The sequence below is a fragment of the Anopheles gambiae genome, chromosome 3 (genome assembly GCF_943734735.2).
Source record: "Anopheles gambiae chromosome 3, idAnoGambNW_F1_1, whole genome shotgun sequence".
Taxonomy (NCBI): domain Eukaryota; kingdom Metazoa; phylum Arthropoda; class Insecta; order Diptera; family Culicidae; genus Anopheles; species Anopheles gambiae.
In genome coordinates this window covers 91,275,603-91,292,677 of record NC_064602.1, presented here as the reverse complement: position 1 = coordinate 91,292,677, position 17,075 = coordinate 91,275,603, and the positions used below count along the sequence as shown (strand labels likewise).

The window sequence follows — 17,075 nt, the reverse complement described above, 5'->3', positions numbered from 1 at the left end:
AATCTAAAAAAAAATAGAAAATGTCGATAACGTGAATCTGCTAAAATTAATTTATAGGTAATGACATTTATTTTCATAATTGCCAAACAGTTTCAATCAACAGTTGGAACGGAAAGTTGAAATCACTTTTTTTCTGCAGAGTCTAAAGTGATATGAGATCGATGAGACGGCTATGTTGACTTACGATCGTGCACTCTCCCCTGATCGTCTGAGCCTTTGCGATGAGAGTTGCTGAGACAAAGTACGGAGAAGAAGCTAAACACAAAATGGATCGAATTTTGGCAGCACTAATGCTGTAGCCAAGACCTATTTCATTTATTTCCGAGATTATTATTATATAAAACCTCAATTTCAATAGCTTGCATACATTCATCCCTGGTATCGCTCTCTACTTCCGTCAGAAGATGATTTATAAGTTCCATGAGTGCTTGTCGCAGAAGAGCGGTGAGTCACACTGTGTGGTTCTCGTTTATTGCCCTTTACTTTTGTTATATTCTTTGCGCGTTTCGCTCAACGTTCATTCCCTTTTTCGTTGGCAGCAGTGCAAGAGAATGATCATGCCGACTCTCTCAGGTTGCTGTGCAGGTCGGTTGATTCTCTCTCGCAGCGACAACTGGAATCATAAAAAAAAACATGCGTACTCTTTCTAATGAACACGCATACCTGACTGGTAGGGGCAATAAAAGACTTGATGGAACAAAAGATTTCTATGAAGAGAATGTACTGGGCGTCTCCATCGCAGTGTTGTTTCGTTGGACGCAACTGCACAAAATAGATGGCGGACACTCAATGTACATCTCACGTAACAACTGCCTTTTCGATAGATCCTCATTCAACAACCACTGACTGGACATTGCTTGTACCACTACTGGAGTTGATTTACAGTCCCCCTTAGGCCACGATAGACCAGATCGATGACTGGATCAGGGGAAGCGAGACCTGTCAGAGATCGGGCGTCTACATAGATGAGAGGCTTCAGCCAGGGACCGAGCTTCCTGTCATATTTTTGTTCGTTACTTTTACTAATTACCAATCATAATAAATATTTCACCCATTTGAAATCCAATTAAATTGGACAATGCGTGTCCATTATGCACAAAATGCGAAACGTAAAGTAAAGGTTAAAGCGAAATAAATGGAAACGAACGGGAGCAAAGGAAAATTAAAAGGCAGAGTGACGGAAGTGTAATTAAATCGCACAAAACGATGACTCCATACTTATTCCCTGCTGTTGCATTTGTGCTCTTCCTTACCGTGTGCATTTCTTATCGGTGTAACTACCTACGTGGTCATGGTAGCTTATTCATGTTTTCGAGAATGATTTAGTACCACACAACTCGATAGCTAGTCTATACGAGGTTTGAGGCTCGTGCGCACCAGGTATGGGATTAATAGATGAGAAATCTAGCGCACAATCAACTTACTACAGTCTCAGTCATTCAGTCTCATTCCCTTCGTGTGGCTGTTCCGCTCTTAGAATCATTTCGCGTTGAAGAAAAAGACGCGTTCAATACCTTTTTGATCTGAATGAGGCTTCATAGCTATCTGTCGAATGGTAAAACTAATTTGTTATACATAGAGATATAACATAGATATATGTTATACATAGAGAATGATGCAAGAATACATCGTTTAGCTTGTTTTCTGCATCTTCAAAGAGAGTCATGATATATGGTTAGATTATCTATATAGTTATAATTATGTACAATCAGATAATGAGTACGCTATAACAACTCCACGGAAAGCTGGAAACATCTCACGCCCAACAGTCTGTGGCAGCAGAACATGACCTTGAACGTTGGTCTTCGGGAGCTTGTGTTCGGAGTCTTCGGCATGTTTCAGTCGTTGTCATAAATCATATCACCAGACCGCACAGAGACAAACTGACGCACCGACAGTGAACTTAGCACGGGATGAATCTGTGCATTGCACTTATGACGAGCAAAAGCGAACCATGTCACTCATGGAAATAATTGAAAATCGTATCGGCTATTCGTTTGATGTACCTTCATATCAGTTGATTTACCTTCACGTGAGCCTCGGAATGATTTGGAGTTGGAGAGAGCATTTTTTTGCTTTGAATTGTTATTACCTTTTCTGCGATCGTGTACTGCGTTCACCGAACTTTAAGAGCGCTTGAATACCTTTAATCTCCGCAATGCTTTTCTATTGATCTCTGTACTTCCAGCCACACATACAGTGGTAGGTATTCACTGAAACGGAAGAGAGAAAGGCAAAAGCGAAGCAGTGACGGAGGAGTCATAAAAGTGTCCAGAGCGTCGGGTTCACGCTTATTCCCTGATGCTTCTTTATACCTCTCCCTGGTCATGCGCATAACTTTTTCGCGCTGTGGTGGGTTTCCTTCAAATCTTTAGCATATCTATGATCTTGTTCGTGTTGCAGGCTCTACATGCATAGCCTATACTCCCAAATCCCAGTTGCAAATTCCGCAATCGTTTGGACATTCCATTAAATTCTAGTCTGATTGTATCTGCAATAGAAAATTGAAAAGAAAATTACTAAAGTAGCAATGCGCATAGAGATTTGCTAAGCAATATGAGGAACGATAAAAATTGTGATTATGATAAAAAAATATATACTAGGACACGTTATCCCTGTTATTCCAATGTCGAGTCCCGATGAGCCTGGATTAACGGCGTTCTGTATAAGTGATTTTGTTCCTTTCTCTACCGTGTTTCATGGGGCACCCGAGCAGTCCTCGTCGAACGATGTGATGTGAATAGATAGCCAGCGTCGGTGTAGTAGACGAAAATCGTCGCTAATCGGCACCATCAATGAATTTCTCTTGAAGATCTGGTTGACCCAAACAATAAGAGACATTATCATGGGGCGAGAAAAGAGCAAAAAAGCAGAGCCAAATGTCCAACGTGCCACAAATAATAAAGTCCAACGTTGCATACATTCAAGAGCCACCTGGGAGGTGCCGGATACTTTTATTGTTCTTGCGCCCTTCCTTTTCGCCGTCTGTTCCGAAGCCAAATGGAACTCGCTGTGTTGAGGACGGTAGCTCAAAGCGAAACGAAACACATCTTTCGCACATCACTCTGGCCATTTGCTCCATTGCGCTAGCCTGGTCTTTGTCATATCGCGGTGAAGAACGAGTCGTGTTCAATAGCTTTTTAATCTGGATGAGGCTTCACTGCTGAATATCGGAATGCAATGGTAGAACTAATTTGATGTAGATCATGCTGCATGTTTTATCTGGACTGTTACAATTACCAATGGTTGTGTTATCTGCACTCTTACCCATCGTTAAGCCCACTTCCTGGTGATCGTAACTCATTTATCGCAAGATTGTCCTTTTGGTGCAGTGATATTTGATGCTTCTATTCTTTGAATAAATTGCTTTCTTTGCTGAATTGCCGATAAGCTTTCAGTTACTCATTACAGCTTCCAGATATTCCAAGGTAAAGAAAAGATTGGCATACTGGGTACGCTTTAACTACTCGATGGAAAGCTGGAAACCTCTTCCGTCCAACAGCCTGAGGCCATTGCCTTGACCGTTGCTCGTCTGAAGCTTGCGTTTGACGCGTTGTCATAAATCATATCACCAGACCGCACAGAGACACGACAATGCGCCGCCCGTGAACCCACCGCGGGAACGAATCTGCGCAATGCACTTATGACGAACAAAACGAACCGATTGACTCATATTGGACTCATAAAATCCGTTTGTCCGTTTGATTTGCTCCCTTCTGCATGGAGGCGAGTTCACGCGCCCGGTTGCAGATTTTATGGCCTTTTCGTCTTCCTTCGCATCCATTCTCCGCTGTTTTGCTAGTCGGTCCGTTTGTCGGGAGAAGAAAAATTAATAAGAAATTCAGTTTAATTTAATGCCAAACAGTGAGAAACGGTATCCTTACTTTTACAAAGCAAAAGCTGAGCATGTATGTGATGATCTTCATAATTTGATCTAGAATTTCTGCATGTGTGATACCATAGATCTGTGTTCTCCTCGTTCACCATTCAAAGCTTTTGTGTTTTGTTTCTATTTTCTCTTTCTTTTGTTTTCTGCCAATTTTTGAATGAAGCTGCAAAGCAATAAACAGAGACGTAAACATAATTATGACGAAGTCGCTTCAGTTTCCTCGAGCGCTTCACCGTAATCTCTGAAGGTCCGTTGCATGATCACTTGTTTGTCCGACACCTAGACATGATGGAGCCATCGGAAACCGGTTTGGATACGAAGCAGATGAAGTGATCAGCTCTAATCGCTATGTTTAGTCGTATGGTTTAGGGGAATTTATTACACCCACGGGTCAGCTTCAGTTCCAATAGAGCCGAGATCCTACCTTGGCGCTATTAGTGAATGGAGCCGCGGCAGTCATCACTACAGTTATCATATGCGCGGAAAGCAAAACCGGTTACGATGACATTGGCAAAGAATAAGAATAACGAACGGGAAGAGAAACACACGGGAAGAGAAGCAAGAAAGTCGGGAAATAGTGAAGCATCCGTAGAATACCCGTGTTTGGGGTGTATTTCTGCAAGTGAGACCTTTCTTCTTATTTTTCTTATCGATTTGATGTGCTTGTGCATTCGTCGTGAATGTCTCAATGCCGATGTATGGTCGCGAATGACACATGCTCACCCCATAAATAGTGATCTTAGGGATCGTGAAAATTTGCTATGCTACCAGGCTACCAACTTTAGTTTTTTTTATCTTCTATTGCACATTTAATGAATTCAATGTATTTTAAAGAACGTCAAAACGGTGGAAGAATTTGCATTTACTGAGAGTGTATGGACTGCAACCCGAACACGATATAGAAATGCTAAAGTTTTGAAAGAGACCCACCACGGGTCTCTAATCGTCGTGCGCACGGCAAGGGGCAGCACACATGCAGTAGCAGGGTGATCCGTGGTGCCGTCGTTATGTGCAGTTTTATGACCCTTTCGTCACTGACTATCTTTTTCTTTGGTTCGCTTCAATATCGATTACCAACGTAAGTGTGGATGAAATGTGCTGAGATGAGTGTTTGTAGCCCGCGATATATTGGAACACCTTTACCCTCAATGTTCGAATTAGATATTGCGGTCCCCGAAAGGCTGTTCATGTTAATAAGTGGCTCGCCTAACAAATAAGTTTGATCTGATCTGCTAAAATTTATTTGGATTAATCTTTTTATTTTGTTATTCAGTACAGCAGAATGATCCAGCACAATGAGAAGAACAAACATCTTTGTACATATGGGAATAAAGCATATCTGCATTATAACAGTGATAGTGAGCGATAGTCCCACGGAAATGTTACATCAATAATTGCAATAAACTTGAACTAGGCTCTCTGCATACCCCTAATCTGCAGCATCAGTATCACGCACTCGATTGGCCAGTACACACGATCGCCAGTACATCGGCGCCATACACGATCGCAAAAAAGGTGATCTAAAAATCAAGGAAAAATTGCATTGCTCACTTCAACTGCAAATGACTCATCGCGAGACTCTCACCAAAATCAAAGTTCATCGAAAGAGCGAGAGCTGTGAAGACGGCACTTCGAGCTTGCGAGTGGAGTGGCAATGGATTTTTCGCAAGTGCACGACGGGAACAGTGTCTTCCATCCTTTACAAGGAGTCATCCGGCTGCCAAAGGAGTTCATTGTGAGAGGCTGTAACGAGTATCTAAATGAGAGATGCAAAACCCTCTCTCTCTCTCTCTCGCTCTATCTTTTTCTCTGGGTTTACTGGCAACAATTAGTGTTGGGAAACTGAGCGCAGCACCGCTACTCAACCCTGTCGCCACGTGACAAGGGCTTGACGTACGCGTTCGGCTAAGCTCGGCGCTGCTCGGCTAAGTTCGGGAATAAAGGGCCCGGGATCGACCTCTTCATCTTTTATGCGTGTCTCGTGAACGCGTCTATTTTATTAATATTTAATTTGTTAAAATAAATAAGTACTAAGTATTAACATTGCAAACCATAAGAATTAGCTTCAGAGGTCGTTACGCTTTCCAGAGACAGAAATATCTTTTGAGACAGTTTTGAGACAGAGACAGTTTTTTTTGCATTTAAGAAACAGTTGCTTATAAAGATAAACTACTCTCAAACTACGTCGTTGTGTACTTTAATTTCAACAAAAATCCGAATCCAAAAGTCGAAATATGAAAATCCCAATGGATGGTGTATTCCAGACTCCAGACTCGATCGGTACTGGTGGGCCGTCAAACGTTACTTCCGATTGCTAACAGAGAAAAAAAGCGAGAAAGCATAACCGACTCCGACCCGTTGGTGCAGCGAGTTCGGGTCGAGTCGAGTCAAGGTAGGTTCAATACCCGACCCGAACTCGCTGCACCAACGGGTCGGAGTCGCTTATGCTTTCTTGCACCTACTCATCAGTCGGGTCGACCCGAACTCGCTGCACCCTCGGGTCGGAGTTGCTTATGATTTCTCGCACCCACTGATCTTTCGGGTCGACCCGAACTCGTTGCACCCTTGAACGGTGCCTGAACATATTTCTACATCCACGGCATTTCCACCTTCAATTCCACAAAACTCCGTTTACTCTCGTTCGTGACAAAGTCTGCGTCTAAAAGTGAGAGAGAACATCAATGTTTAATGCGAGAGATTTAAGCGGCCGGCACACATCAACGTACCAGGAACTCGCTGAACCCCGCTTTGCATATGAGTTTTTTGCAAGGGAGGCTAAGTGGAATGCGCGAGATCCTCTCTTGGCGAATTGCATCGCTCTCGTGCGGTTGCGGATCCCAACACAAGTACACTGGCCAAGGGCTGCGAAAAGGATTTGTACAAAGGAGGAACGTACAAACTTCATTCATTGTCGAGCCGCGCTGTGGTACGCACGTGTGTCTACCAATTTCCTTCAAATTGAAGTTCCACCGCGCTTTTAGACTCCAAGATAGCCAAACCGTGCTTTCACTTGTTTGTTTGTGGCTGTTTGTGACTGTTATAGCTTATATTATGGAAACCGAAGCTGAAGCAGTGCCTGTGCTAGTCGCATCACGAAGCTGCCGCAACGATCGAAAGCTAGTTGAGTTCATAATTCAACAGCGCATGGTGTTGCTGGACACTCAGTGGCTACTTAGCACTGGCTGGTTCAAGAAGGACAACGACCTTGCGCTGCGGATGTACGAACGAATTCCGACCACTTTCAACAGTCACTCTTTGCTCAAACTAAACCAGGTTATAGCCTACAGTGAGCCTCGCTCAGAACGGCTCAAACATGCGTACCTTCAGCGAGCTGTGCACGCATACGCCAACCGTGAAGACTTCTACTGCATGTACAACTTGTGGCATTTGGAGGAAGTGGACGAGGTCGGTGGCCTGTTGAACCCTCTGTACCAAGAGTTGTACCAGGAATTGAGCCGTGCCGCGCGTGATCGACGGTCAGGAATCATCAATCCTTCGCCGCAACATGACGTTCATTACCAGCACTGCTTCGCGAATGTATTGTGCAAAGAACTACCCGAGTGTGGCCGTTTTCTAACGCCACAGAGAAGATGCAATCGGGGCAGCACCGTTATGTGTGAGCGGCCTTACGTTAGGCTGCTGGTGGCCGACCGGTACTTCCGATGTCACTACTGCCTAGCACACGTGCCACTAGTGCTCATTCCCTGTCCCACCTGCTCGTCCACCCTGTACTGCTCTAACACGTGCCGGAACCGCGCCTATGACGAATACCACGCGTTGGAGTGTGCCATACTAGCTTGTCTTCGTATTCAGTTTACCACTTTGGAGCATCTCGCCGTACGGCTGACGTGTCGTGTCATCAACATGTTTGCCGGCCAACTTGATCAACTCGAACCGTACGTACGCTCGTTGCTAGCGAGTTTCACACCAAGCTCGCACAGCACACTGTACGGAAGAGATGCACCAGAAAGTCCCTGTAAGCAGTACGCTAGGATATATCATCTAGCCACGAATCGTCGACAAATCACCAGAGCGGCGCTTACGGAAAATGGACTCCGCGCGGTCTCGTTGGCGAAGCTGCTTGTTGAACAGAACAAGCTGCCGGCCGGACTGCTGCCCATCATTGCTGAGCTCACTGTGCGACACATGCACATTGCCGCTGCCAATGTGCTGCCGTTGCACCGTTCCAATGCAAATCCGGCAGTTGAATCACAGAACAAAACGTCGACTCGGTACGCGCTGGTGCTGCTGACCACGGGAAGCAGGCTAAACCATGCGTGTAGTTCTAATTTAGCGTACCAGTTGACGCAGAATGGAACGGTAAGCTTCTTAGCGAAGCACCACCTCTGCCCTGGGATGCAGCTTACGATTGATTACAGGTAAGTTGAGGGAAGCGGTGCTCGAATTGGCTCGACTAGTATACCTCGAATAGTTTACCTCATACTGTTTTTTTTTTCTACAGATCGATCGAAGGTGACAACAGGTCCCAATTTAAATGCCAATGTGCGAAATGCGTATGATCAAAGACTGGATTGCGGCTTGTTTCTTTCCTATGTTCCTTATCCTATGTTCCTTTTTATTTTTTATCATCATAATTGCCCGCGGGGCTAGATAGTATCCTGTGCCAAATCGCCAGCAAATCACCAGACGGCGTCGGCGTTCAATTGTATATTTGAGCATGCCTTGGGTCTCATAAAGCGCGTTTGTCATGAACAGATTCTACATGTTTTAACTAAAATAAATAAATCACAAAGATCAAAAACAAAGATGTAATTTATTATTCATATCAATAAAGTTTTCCATCTCTTGTACCATAATTATGCCGTTTTAGAGTATCACAATTTCATTATATCACACGTACTACATAAACTATGGCTGATCTTTGTTTGGTGAAATATTCATTGGTTTCCAGTTAAAATGAATCAATAAGACAAATAAATAGATGAAAAAGGGAGACCTGCTGCACCACTGGATGCTCCATGAACCAATAGTCGATTAGATGACACCAAACGTGATAAAGCGACGAACCTCCGATAAAGTCTAAACCAGTAGAGATACGAGTTTTTTTTTAATTTTTCAAAGCTATTAGTGTGCTATGTTAGTGTTTATTAATTGCTGAGTAAAACATATCACTAAACATAGCGATTTGAGCTGACCACTTCATCTGCTTCGCATCCAAACCGGTTTCCGATGGCTCCAGCATGTCTAGATGTCGGACAAACAAGCGATCATGCAACGAACCGTCAGAGATATCGGTGATGCGCTCGAGGAGGTTTCTCTCGTCGCCACTCGCTTTGTCATAATTATGTTTACGTCTCAGTTTATTGCTTTGCAGCTTCATTCAAAAATTGGCAGAAAACAAAAGAAAGAGAAAATAGAAACAAAACACAAAAGCTTTGAATGGTGAACGAGGAGAACACAGATCAATGGTATCACACATGCAGAAGTTCTAGATCAAATTATGAAGATCATCACATACATGCTCAGCTTTTGCTTTGTAAAAGTAAGGATACCGTTTCTCACTGTTTGGAATTAAATTAAACTGAAGTTCTTATTAATTTTTCTTCTCCCGACAAACGGACCGACAAGCAAAACAGCGGAGAATGGAAAGGAAGATGAAAAGGCGATAAAATCTCCACACGGTCGCCCATGCAGAAGGGAGCAAATCGAACGGACAAACGGATTTTATGAGTCCAATATGAGTCAATCGGTTCGTTTTGTTCGTCATAAGTGCATTGCGCAGATTCGTTCCCGCGGTGGGTTCACGGGCGGCGCATTGTCGTGTCTCTGTGCGGTCTGGTGATATGATTTATGACAACGCGTCAAACGCAAGCTTCAGACGAGCAACGGTCAAGGCAATGGCCTCAGGCTGTTGGACGGAAGAGGTTTCCAGCTTTCCATCGAGTAGTTAAAGCGTACCCAGTATGCCAATCTTTTCTTTACCTTGGAATATCTGGAAGCTGTAATGAGTAACTGAAAGCTTATCGGCAATTCAGCAAAGAAAGCAATTTATTCAAAGAATAGAAGCATCAAATATCACTGCACCAAAAGGACAATCTTGCGATAAATGAGTTACGATCACCAGGAAGTGGGCTTAACGATGGGTAAGAGTGCAGATAACACAACCATTGGTAATTGTAACAGTCCAGATAAAACATGCAGCATGATCTACATCAAATTAGTTCTACCATTGCATTCCGATATTCAGCAGTGAAGCCTCATCCAGATTAAAAAGCTATTGAACACGACTCGTTCTTCACCGCGATATGACAAAGACCAGGCTAGCGCAATGGAGCAAATGGCCAGAGTGATGTGCGAAAGATGTGTTTCGTTTCGCTTTGAGCTACCGTCCTCAACACAGCGAGTTCCATTTGGCTTCGGAACAGACGGCGAAAAGGAAGGGCGCAAGAACAATAAAAGTATCCGGCACCTCCCAGGTGGCTCTTGAATGTATGCAACGTTGGACTTTATTATTTGTGGCACGTTGGACATTTGGCTCTGCTTTTTTGCTCTTTTCTCGCCCCATGATAATGTCTCTTATTGTTTGGGTCAACCAGATCTTCAAGAGAAATTCATTGATGGTGCCGATTAGCGACGATTTTCGTCTACTACACCGACGCTGGCTATCTATTCACATCACATCGTTCGACGAGGACTGCTCGGGTGCCCCATGAAACACGGTAGAGAAAGGAACAAAATCACTTATACAGAACGCCGTTAATCCAGGCTCATCGGGACTCGACATTGGAATAACAGGGATAACGTGTCCTAGTATATATTTTTTTATCATAATCACAATTTTTATCGTTCCTCATATTGCTTAGCAAATCTCTATGCGCATTGCTACTTTAGTAATTTTCTTTTCAATTTTCTATTGCAGATACAATCAGACTAGAATTTAATGGAATGTCCAAACGATTGCGGAATTTGCAACTGGGATTTGGGAGTATAGGCTATGCATGTAGAGCCTGCAACACGAACAAGATCATAGATATGCTAAAGATTTGAAGGAAACCCACCACAGCGCGAAAAAGTTATGCGCATGACCAGGGAGAGGTATAAAGAAGCATCAGGGAATAAGCGTGAACCCGACGCTCTGGACACTTTTATGACTCCTCCGTCACTGCTTCGCTTTTGCCTTTCTCTCTTCCGTTTCAGTGAATACCTACCACTGTATGTGTGGCTGGAAGTACAGAGATCAATAGAAAAGCATTGCGGAGATTAAAGGTATTCAAGCGCTCTTAAAGTTCGGTGAACGCAGTACACGATCGCAGAAAAGGTAATAACAATTCAAAGCAAAAAAATGCTCTCTCCAACTCCAAATCATTCCGAGGCTCACGTGAAGGTAAATCAACTGATATGAAGGTACATCAAACGAATAGCCGATACGATTTTCAATTATTTCCATGAGTGACATGGTTCGCTTTTGCTCGTCATAAGTGCAATGCACAGATTCATCCCGTGCTAAGTTCACTGTCGGTGCGTCAGTTTGTCTCTGTGCGGTCTGGTGATATGATTTATGACAACGACTGAAACATGCCGAAGACTCCGAACACAAGCTCCCGAAGACCAACGTTCAAGGTCATGTTCTGCTGCCACAGACTGTTGGGCGTGAGATGTTTCCAGCTTTCCGTGGAGTTGTTATAGCGTACTCATTATCTGATTGTACATAATTATAACTATATAGATAATCTAACCATATATCATGACTCTCTTTGAAGATGCAGAAAACAAGCTAAACGATGTATTCTTGCATCATTCTCTATGTATAACATATATCTATGTTATATCTCTATGTATAACAAATTAGTTTTACCATTCGACAGATAGCTATGAAGCCTCATTCAGATCAAAAAGGTATTGAACGCGTCTTTTTCTTCAACGCGAAATGATTCTAAGAGCGGAACAGCCACACGAAGGGAATGAGACTGAATGACTGAGACTGTAGTAAGTTGATTGTGCGCTAGATTTCTCATCTATTAATCCCATACCTGGTGCGCACGAGCCTCAAACCTCGTATAGACTAGCTATCGAGTTGTGTGGTACTAAATCATTCTCGAAAACATGAATAAGCTACTGTAGCATATCTGCTATACAGAACATATTGTAATACACACTATCAGCTATAGACACATTGTAACACACTTTGGAAAGCCAAACCACACCATTGTAACACATTCATTATAACACATTCAGTAAATCAGATCATACCATACACACCCGGAAGAGCTCAGGCCACACCGTTCATATAAAAACAATTGTGACACACTTAACAGAACCAACCGAAACGTACAACATAAACAATTGTGACACACTTAACAGAACCAACCGAAACGTACAACATAAGCAGGAACAGTTTATGCATTATAACCCAAAACAGGAACTTAGTGACAAGAACCATCGTTCTTGTCAACAAAAGACAAACGTAACTAGCTGAGTGAAAACAATAACTTTTCAACATACAACCCGGAACCAAATGTGAGAAACCCTTAACTTCTTTTGAGTATAAATAAAACCAACTCCGATCATGGCAGGTCAGATTCGTTCGGACTGTCAGGATAGGACTTTGCCCATCCTACATCTATCGAGTTCTCATTTAAAGAGTTTAGATATGTCCCCCTGCCCAAGGTAAGGCCTCTAAACTCCAACGTTTCCAGTAAGGGAAACCTCCTAAAGGTTTCTATGATCGCCTGGACGATCAAGTGTCGAAAAGTCCGCTCGAACGAAGTTTTAATCTACCTCGGCTCATGTCAGTAAAAACTGACATAACGCGACGGTACTCGAAGTACAGTTGTACGATCATCGCATTACATGGCGACCGTAACATTATCCAAACCCATTACACTACCATGACCACGTAGGTAGTTACACCGATAAGAAATGCACACGGTAAGGAAGAGCACAAATGCAACAGCAGGGAATAAGTATGGAGTCATCGTTTTGTGCGATTTAATTACACTTCCGTCACTCTGCCTTTTAATTTTCCTTTGCTCCCGTTCGTTTCCATTTATTTCGCTTTAACCTTTACTTTACGTTTCGCATTTTGTGCATAATGGACACGCATTGTCCAATTTAATTGGATTTCAAATGGGTGAAATATTTATTATGATTGGTAATTAGTAAAAGTAACGAACAAAAATATGACAGGAAGCTCGGTCCCTGGCTGAAGCCTCTCATCTATGTAGACGCCCGATCTCTGACAGGTCTCGCTTCCCCTGATCCAGTCATCGATCTGGTCTATCGTGGCCTAAGGGGGACTGTAAATCAACTCCAGTAGTGGTACAAGCAATGTCCAGTCAGTGGTTGTTGAATGAGGATCTATCGAAAAGGCAGTTGTTACGTGAGATGTACATTGAGTGTCCGCCATCTATTTTGTGCAGTTGCGTCCAACGAAACAACACTGCGATGGAGACGCCCAGTACATTCTCTTCATCGAAATCTTTTGTTCCATCAAGTCTTTTATTGCCCCTACCAGTCAGGTATGCGTGTTCATTAGAAAGAGTACGCATGTTTTTTATGATTCCAGTTGTCGCTGCGAGAGAGAATCAACCGACCTGCACAGCAACCTGAGAGAGTCGGCATGTTCATGCTCTTGCACTGCTGCCAACGAAAAAGGGAATGAACGTTGAGCGAAACGCGCAAAGAATATAACAAAAGTAAAGGGCAATAAACGAGAACCACACAGGGTGACTCACCACTCTTCTGCGACAAGCACTCATGAAACTCATAAACGTTCTTGTGAGGGAGGTAGCGAGCGATATCAAATGTCATTTTGCTCTGAACAACTTCACCTTGTCATTTATAACACCTTGGTTTTTATATAATAATAATCTCGGAAATAAATTAAATAGGTCTTGGCTACAGCATTACTGCTTACAAAATTCAATCCATTTTGTGTTTAGCTTCTTCTCCGTACTTTGTCTCAGCAACTCTCATCGCAGACCCAAGTGCCACAAATCCACTAAACGACCACTAAACGGCTTCTAAACGACTCAAGTTCTCTACCTAAACGGAATATAGAAAGTCTTCGTTTAGCAGACGGCAAACGACTCATGCATTCTAAAAATAGCAAAAAAGCTGGTGGCGCTCTCTCTCTGTTAGTGGGATACCCCAACCAGTGGAGCTTCATCGCTTGGAGGAGAGCCTTCTCATTTCCTCTGTACTGTTGTATGGTTTCGCATTGAAGTTATGCATCGCTAGAACCAGAACGGCGATACGATTGTTTAAATACTAAACTCCAACGGAAACCACCAACACTGAGGCAAGTGAGATTTGAGTAATGGTCGTTGGTGTTGATACCCACGTATCTGACCATACGACCATTCATATAGATTTTTGCTCGGAAAGTTAGAAGGCTATATAGGTCATGATAAGATGAAACTTGTCGAAACACATTGCAAGAAAAGGATAGCAATATAATGATTAGTTTTAATACGCCATCTATTGATCAAACCAATGAAGCTGTGGAGCTTTCATTTTTTTTCTATGGATATTCAATTTTCCAGTCGTTTAAGCTTAATCTGTGGCGCTTGGGGAGGCTCAGACGATCAGGGGAGAGTACACGATCGTAAGTCAACAGAGCCGTCTCATCGCTCTCATATCACTTTAGACTCTGCAGAAAAAAAGTGATTTCAACTTTCCGTTCCAACTGCTGATTGAAACTGTTTGGCCAACTATCGATCATTCATCTAAACAGTATACCAACCATAAAGTATTTATCTTGTAAATTACGTTTGTACTATGATGAAAGCTATGTTATGATGCTTGGATGACATTCAATACAATATTACAAAATTAAAACGGAATTTTGTTGAATGGAGATCGTGCTTGCGAATTGGAGCTAGCGAGAGAAATGCTGTGAAACATGGTGGAGGAGCCTGGTCAAAGCTACAAACCAAGAACCACCGAAAAATGGTACAGTTTTTCGGCAAGAAGTCGTTGACTGCATTACACATCATTGTAAGAAAATAAATTGTGTTAAAATAACTTTTTTATCTTGAGTAACAGTCGCGTCTCAGCTGACGTGATTAATGCAAATTCAAATAAAAAAAGAGTAATCAAATTGCAGTAAAACTTGAGTAAAATGGATCAAGATACAGAGTTTAAAAAAATAGATTGTAATTATTTAATAGAATTTGTAGAAAACATTACTTTTTAAAGGTGTCATTTCTGTGAAAAAGCAACTTCTCTCCAGCTGCATTTTTTATCGCGTTTGTGCCCAATTTCTCATGTCACTTTTAAGAAAAAGCTCGTTTAACATATTTCTATGTATTTTATGGCATTTTATATTTAAATGCTTACTATCTACTATCGTAATCTTTCACATGCACTAAAAATATAAAAACAAGAATATAGACTACAACAGAACGAATGGCATTGCGATTTTAACTACATTTTTTCGAGATATTAAAAAAGTCCTTCTTCACTAACATAACACTGAAAAATAAAATCATTTTACTTTTTAATTTCTACGATTATGTTTTAATCACATGCCAATCACTGATCGAAGCGATCGCAATTCTTGTATCATTATCAACTCTCTCCTGAACTCGCAGTAAAACAATCCACCTAAACCGGATCAGCTACTTGTGCAGTATCGCTTCAACCTTCTTCTCACAAACACACACCCACGCATCCCTTAAAACCGAAAGATATACTTTTTCCCAACGAAACCCTGAATATTGAGCGCATTCGTTACCGCCGCGCTGTACTCCTCGAACGGGATCATCTCGTGTGCCGGCGCTTTCAGCGCGCCCCGATCGATCAGCCCGAACAGCTCGTTGAACATTTCACTCCGCAGCGGGCTGGCGGCGTGCTCCTTCGTCCAGCGCGTCATCCAGAAGCCGACGAAGCGCAGATCCTTAAAAATCAGTGACGCCGTCGGCACGGTCACCGGCTCGCGGGACATGCCGCCGTACGTCACCATCACGCCGGCCTGGTCGAGCTGGCGCGCCAGCTCCAGCGCGCTCTTGCCGCCGACACAGTTCAGCGCTAGCCGGGGCCGGCGAAAGATGCCGTCCTTGAACAGCTTCGTCGTGCGCAGTTCCTCCTCGGTCAGTATTTCGGCCGCTCCGAGCCCCTTCAGGTGGTCTTTTAGTTGCGCAAACTCGGGCCGATCGCGCACTACCCCGACACACTCCACGTTCCAGGCCCGGCACAGCTGAATGATGGCCTGGCCGCAGGCCGAGTTCGCCCCATTCTGTATGACCGTGTCGCCCGGTTTTAGCGCAACAAAGTCCTTCAACATCCGGTAGCCGGTGCACGGATTGACGGTGATGGTGGCCGCCTCCGGCACACCGACGCTTGCCGGCACCTTCATCAGCTGGTTCGCGGCGTAGATGGCATGCGAACGCCAGGTGCCCAGCCCGGTAGCGAACGGTACAACGCGATCGCCCACCTTCAGACTGTTGCCGCTACCATCGCCACCGATAGCGACCACCTCACCGACGCACTCGTTGCCCCCGACGGCAGGAAAGGTCGGCTTTACTGGATACTTTCCTACGGATCCAAAGCAGAACGATTAGTAAGCAACCTAGACGCTACCATCACTACCCAGGCTTACCTTGAATGGTGTTAATGTCGGCCGGATTGATTGGCGCTCCGAGTGTTTTTATCAGCACCTCGCCCTGCTTCGGGTCCGGGACGGATTCCTCCTGCAGCTGCAGCACCTTTGCCGGCTCACCAAACTCACCGTACCGCAGCACCTTCGCCATCACACTCATGTGCCGTACGGACAGTTGGAATAGATGTGCTGACCCGGCCGCGGCCTTCCCTAGCTGTCTCACAAGTTGGGCCATTTTGTCTGTTGATTATTTGCTGCTGCAATTAAACGCAATTGCACAAAGGAGGAACGATTCCGTTGTTGGACGGTGTTGATGTTTTGCTCTCCGCTTGCGAGTGTGTGGTTTGCTGTCAGCTGTCAACTGACAGCCTGCCTGTGACATAACGGCCGCGCATCACAACACGCATTCGGCATGTACGCAACAGCTGTTTGGTGCGTATTGGAAGTGGGACGGAAATGCGTTCAAAGGGTAAATTAGAACCTTTTACATTTTTTTGAGTCTTTGTTATGATACATACAGCTCCGAGGTCTGTTTCGTCAATCATCTCTTTTGCATATATTGCCATTGGATTACATTGTACCTACCAAGGAAACTAAAGGGCACCTTCGGGTAGAAGAGATAAG

General features: G+C 43.7%; 2 protein-coding genes across 2 annotated transcripts; one reads left to right on the top strand and one right to left on the bottom strand.

Moving 5' to 3' along the window:
* The first annotated feature begins 7,033 nt into the window (after positions 1-7,033).
* Positions 7,034-8,600, top strand: LOC133393182 (SET and MYND domain-containing protein 4-like). The gene is made up of 2 exons (XM_061656658.1): positions 7,034-8,268; positions 8,352-8,600. The coding sequence occupies exons 1-2, from the start codon at positions 7,034-7,036 to the stop codon at positions 8,407-8,409; spliced, it is 1,293 nt and encodes a 430-aa protein (XP_061512642.1). The 3' UTR covers positions 8,410-8,600.
* A 6,550-nt stretch (positions 8,601-15,150) lies between these two features.
* LOC1280815 (enoyl-[acyl-carrier-protein] reductase, mitochondrial) lies at positions 15,151-16,958 on the bottom strand. The gene is made up of 2 exons (XM_320682.5): positions 16,452-16,958; positions 15,151-16,387 (listed from the first exon to the last, which is right to left on the bottom strand). The coding sequence occupies exons 1-2, from the start codon at positions 16,684-16,686 to the stop codon at positions 15,528-15,530; spliced, it is 1,095 nt and encodes a 364-aa protein (XP_320682.5). The 5' UTR covers positions 16,687-16,958; the 3' UTR covers positions 15,151-15,527.
* Positions 16,959-17,075: the final 117 nt, after the last annotated feature.

Coding starts and splice junctions, on each gene's coding strand:
- LOC1280815 (XM_320682.5), bottom strand. CDS start 16,686: ATGGCCCAACTTGTGAGACAGCTAGGGAAGGCCGCGGCCGGGTCAGCA. Junction 16,388..16,451: donor CGACATTAACACCATTCAAG/GTAAGCCTGGGT, acceptor TTGGATCCGTAG/GAAAGTATCCAGTAAAGCCG.
- LOC133393182 (XM_061656658.1), top strand. CDS start 7,034: ATGGTGTTGCTGGACACTCAGTGGCTACTTAGCACTGGCTGGTTCAAG. Junction 8,269..8,351: donor CAGCTTACGATTGATTACAG/GTAAGTTGAGGG, acceptor TTTTTTCTACAG/ATCGATCGAAGGTGACAACA.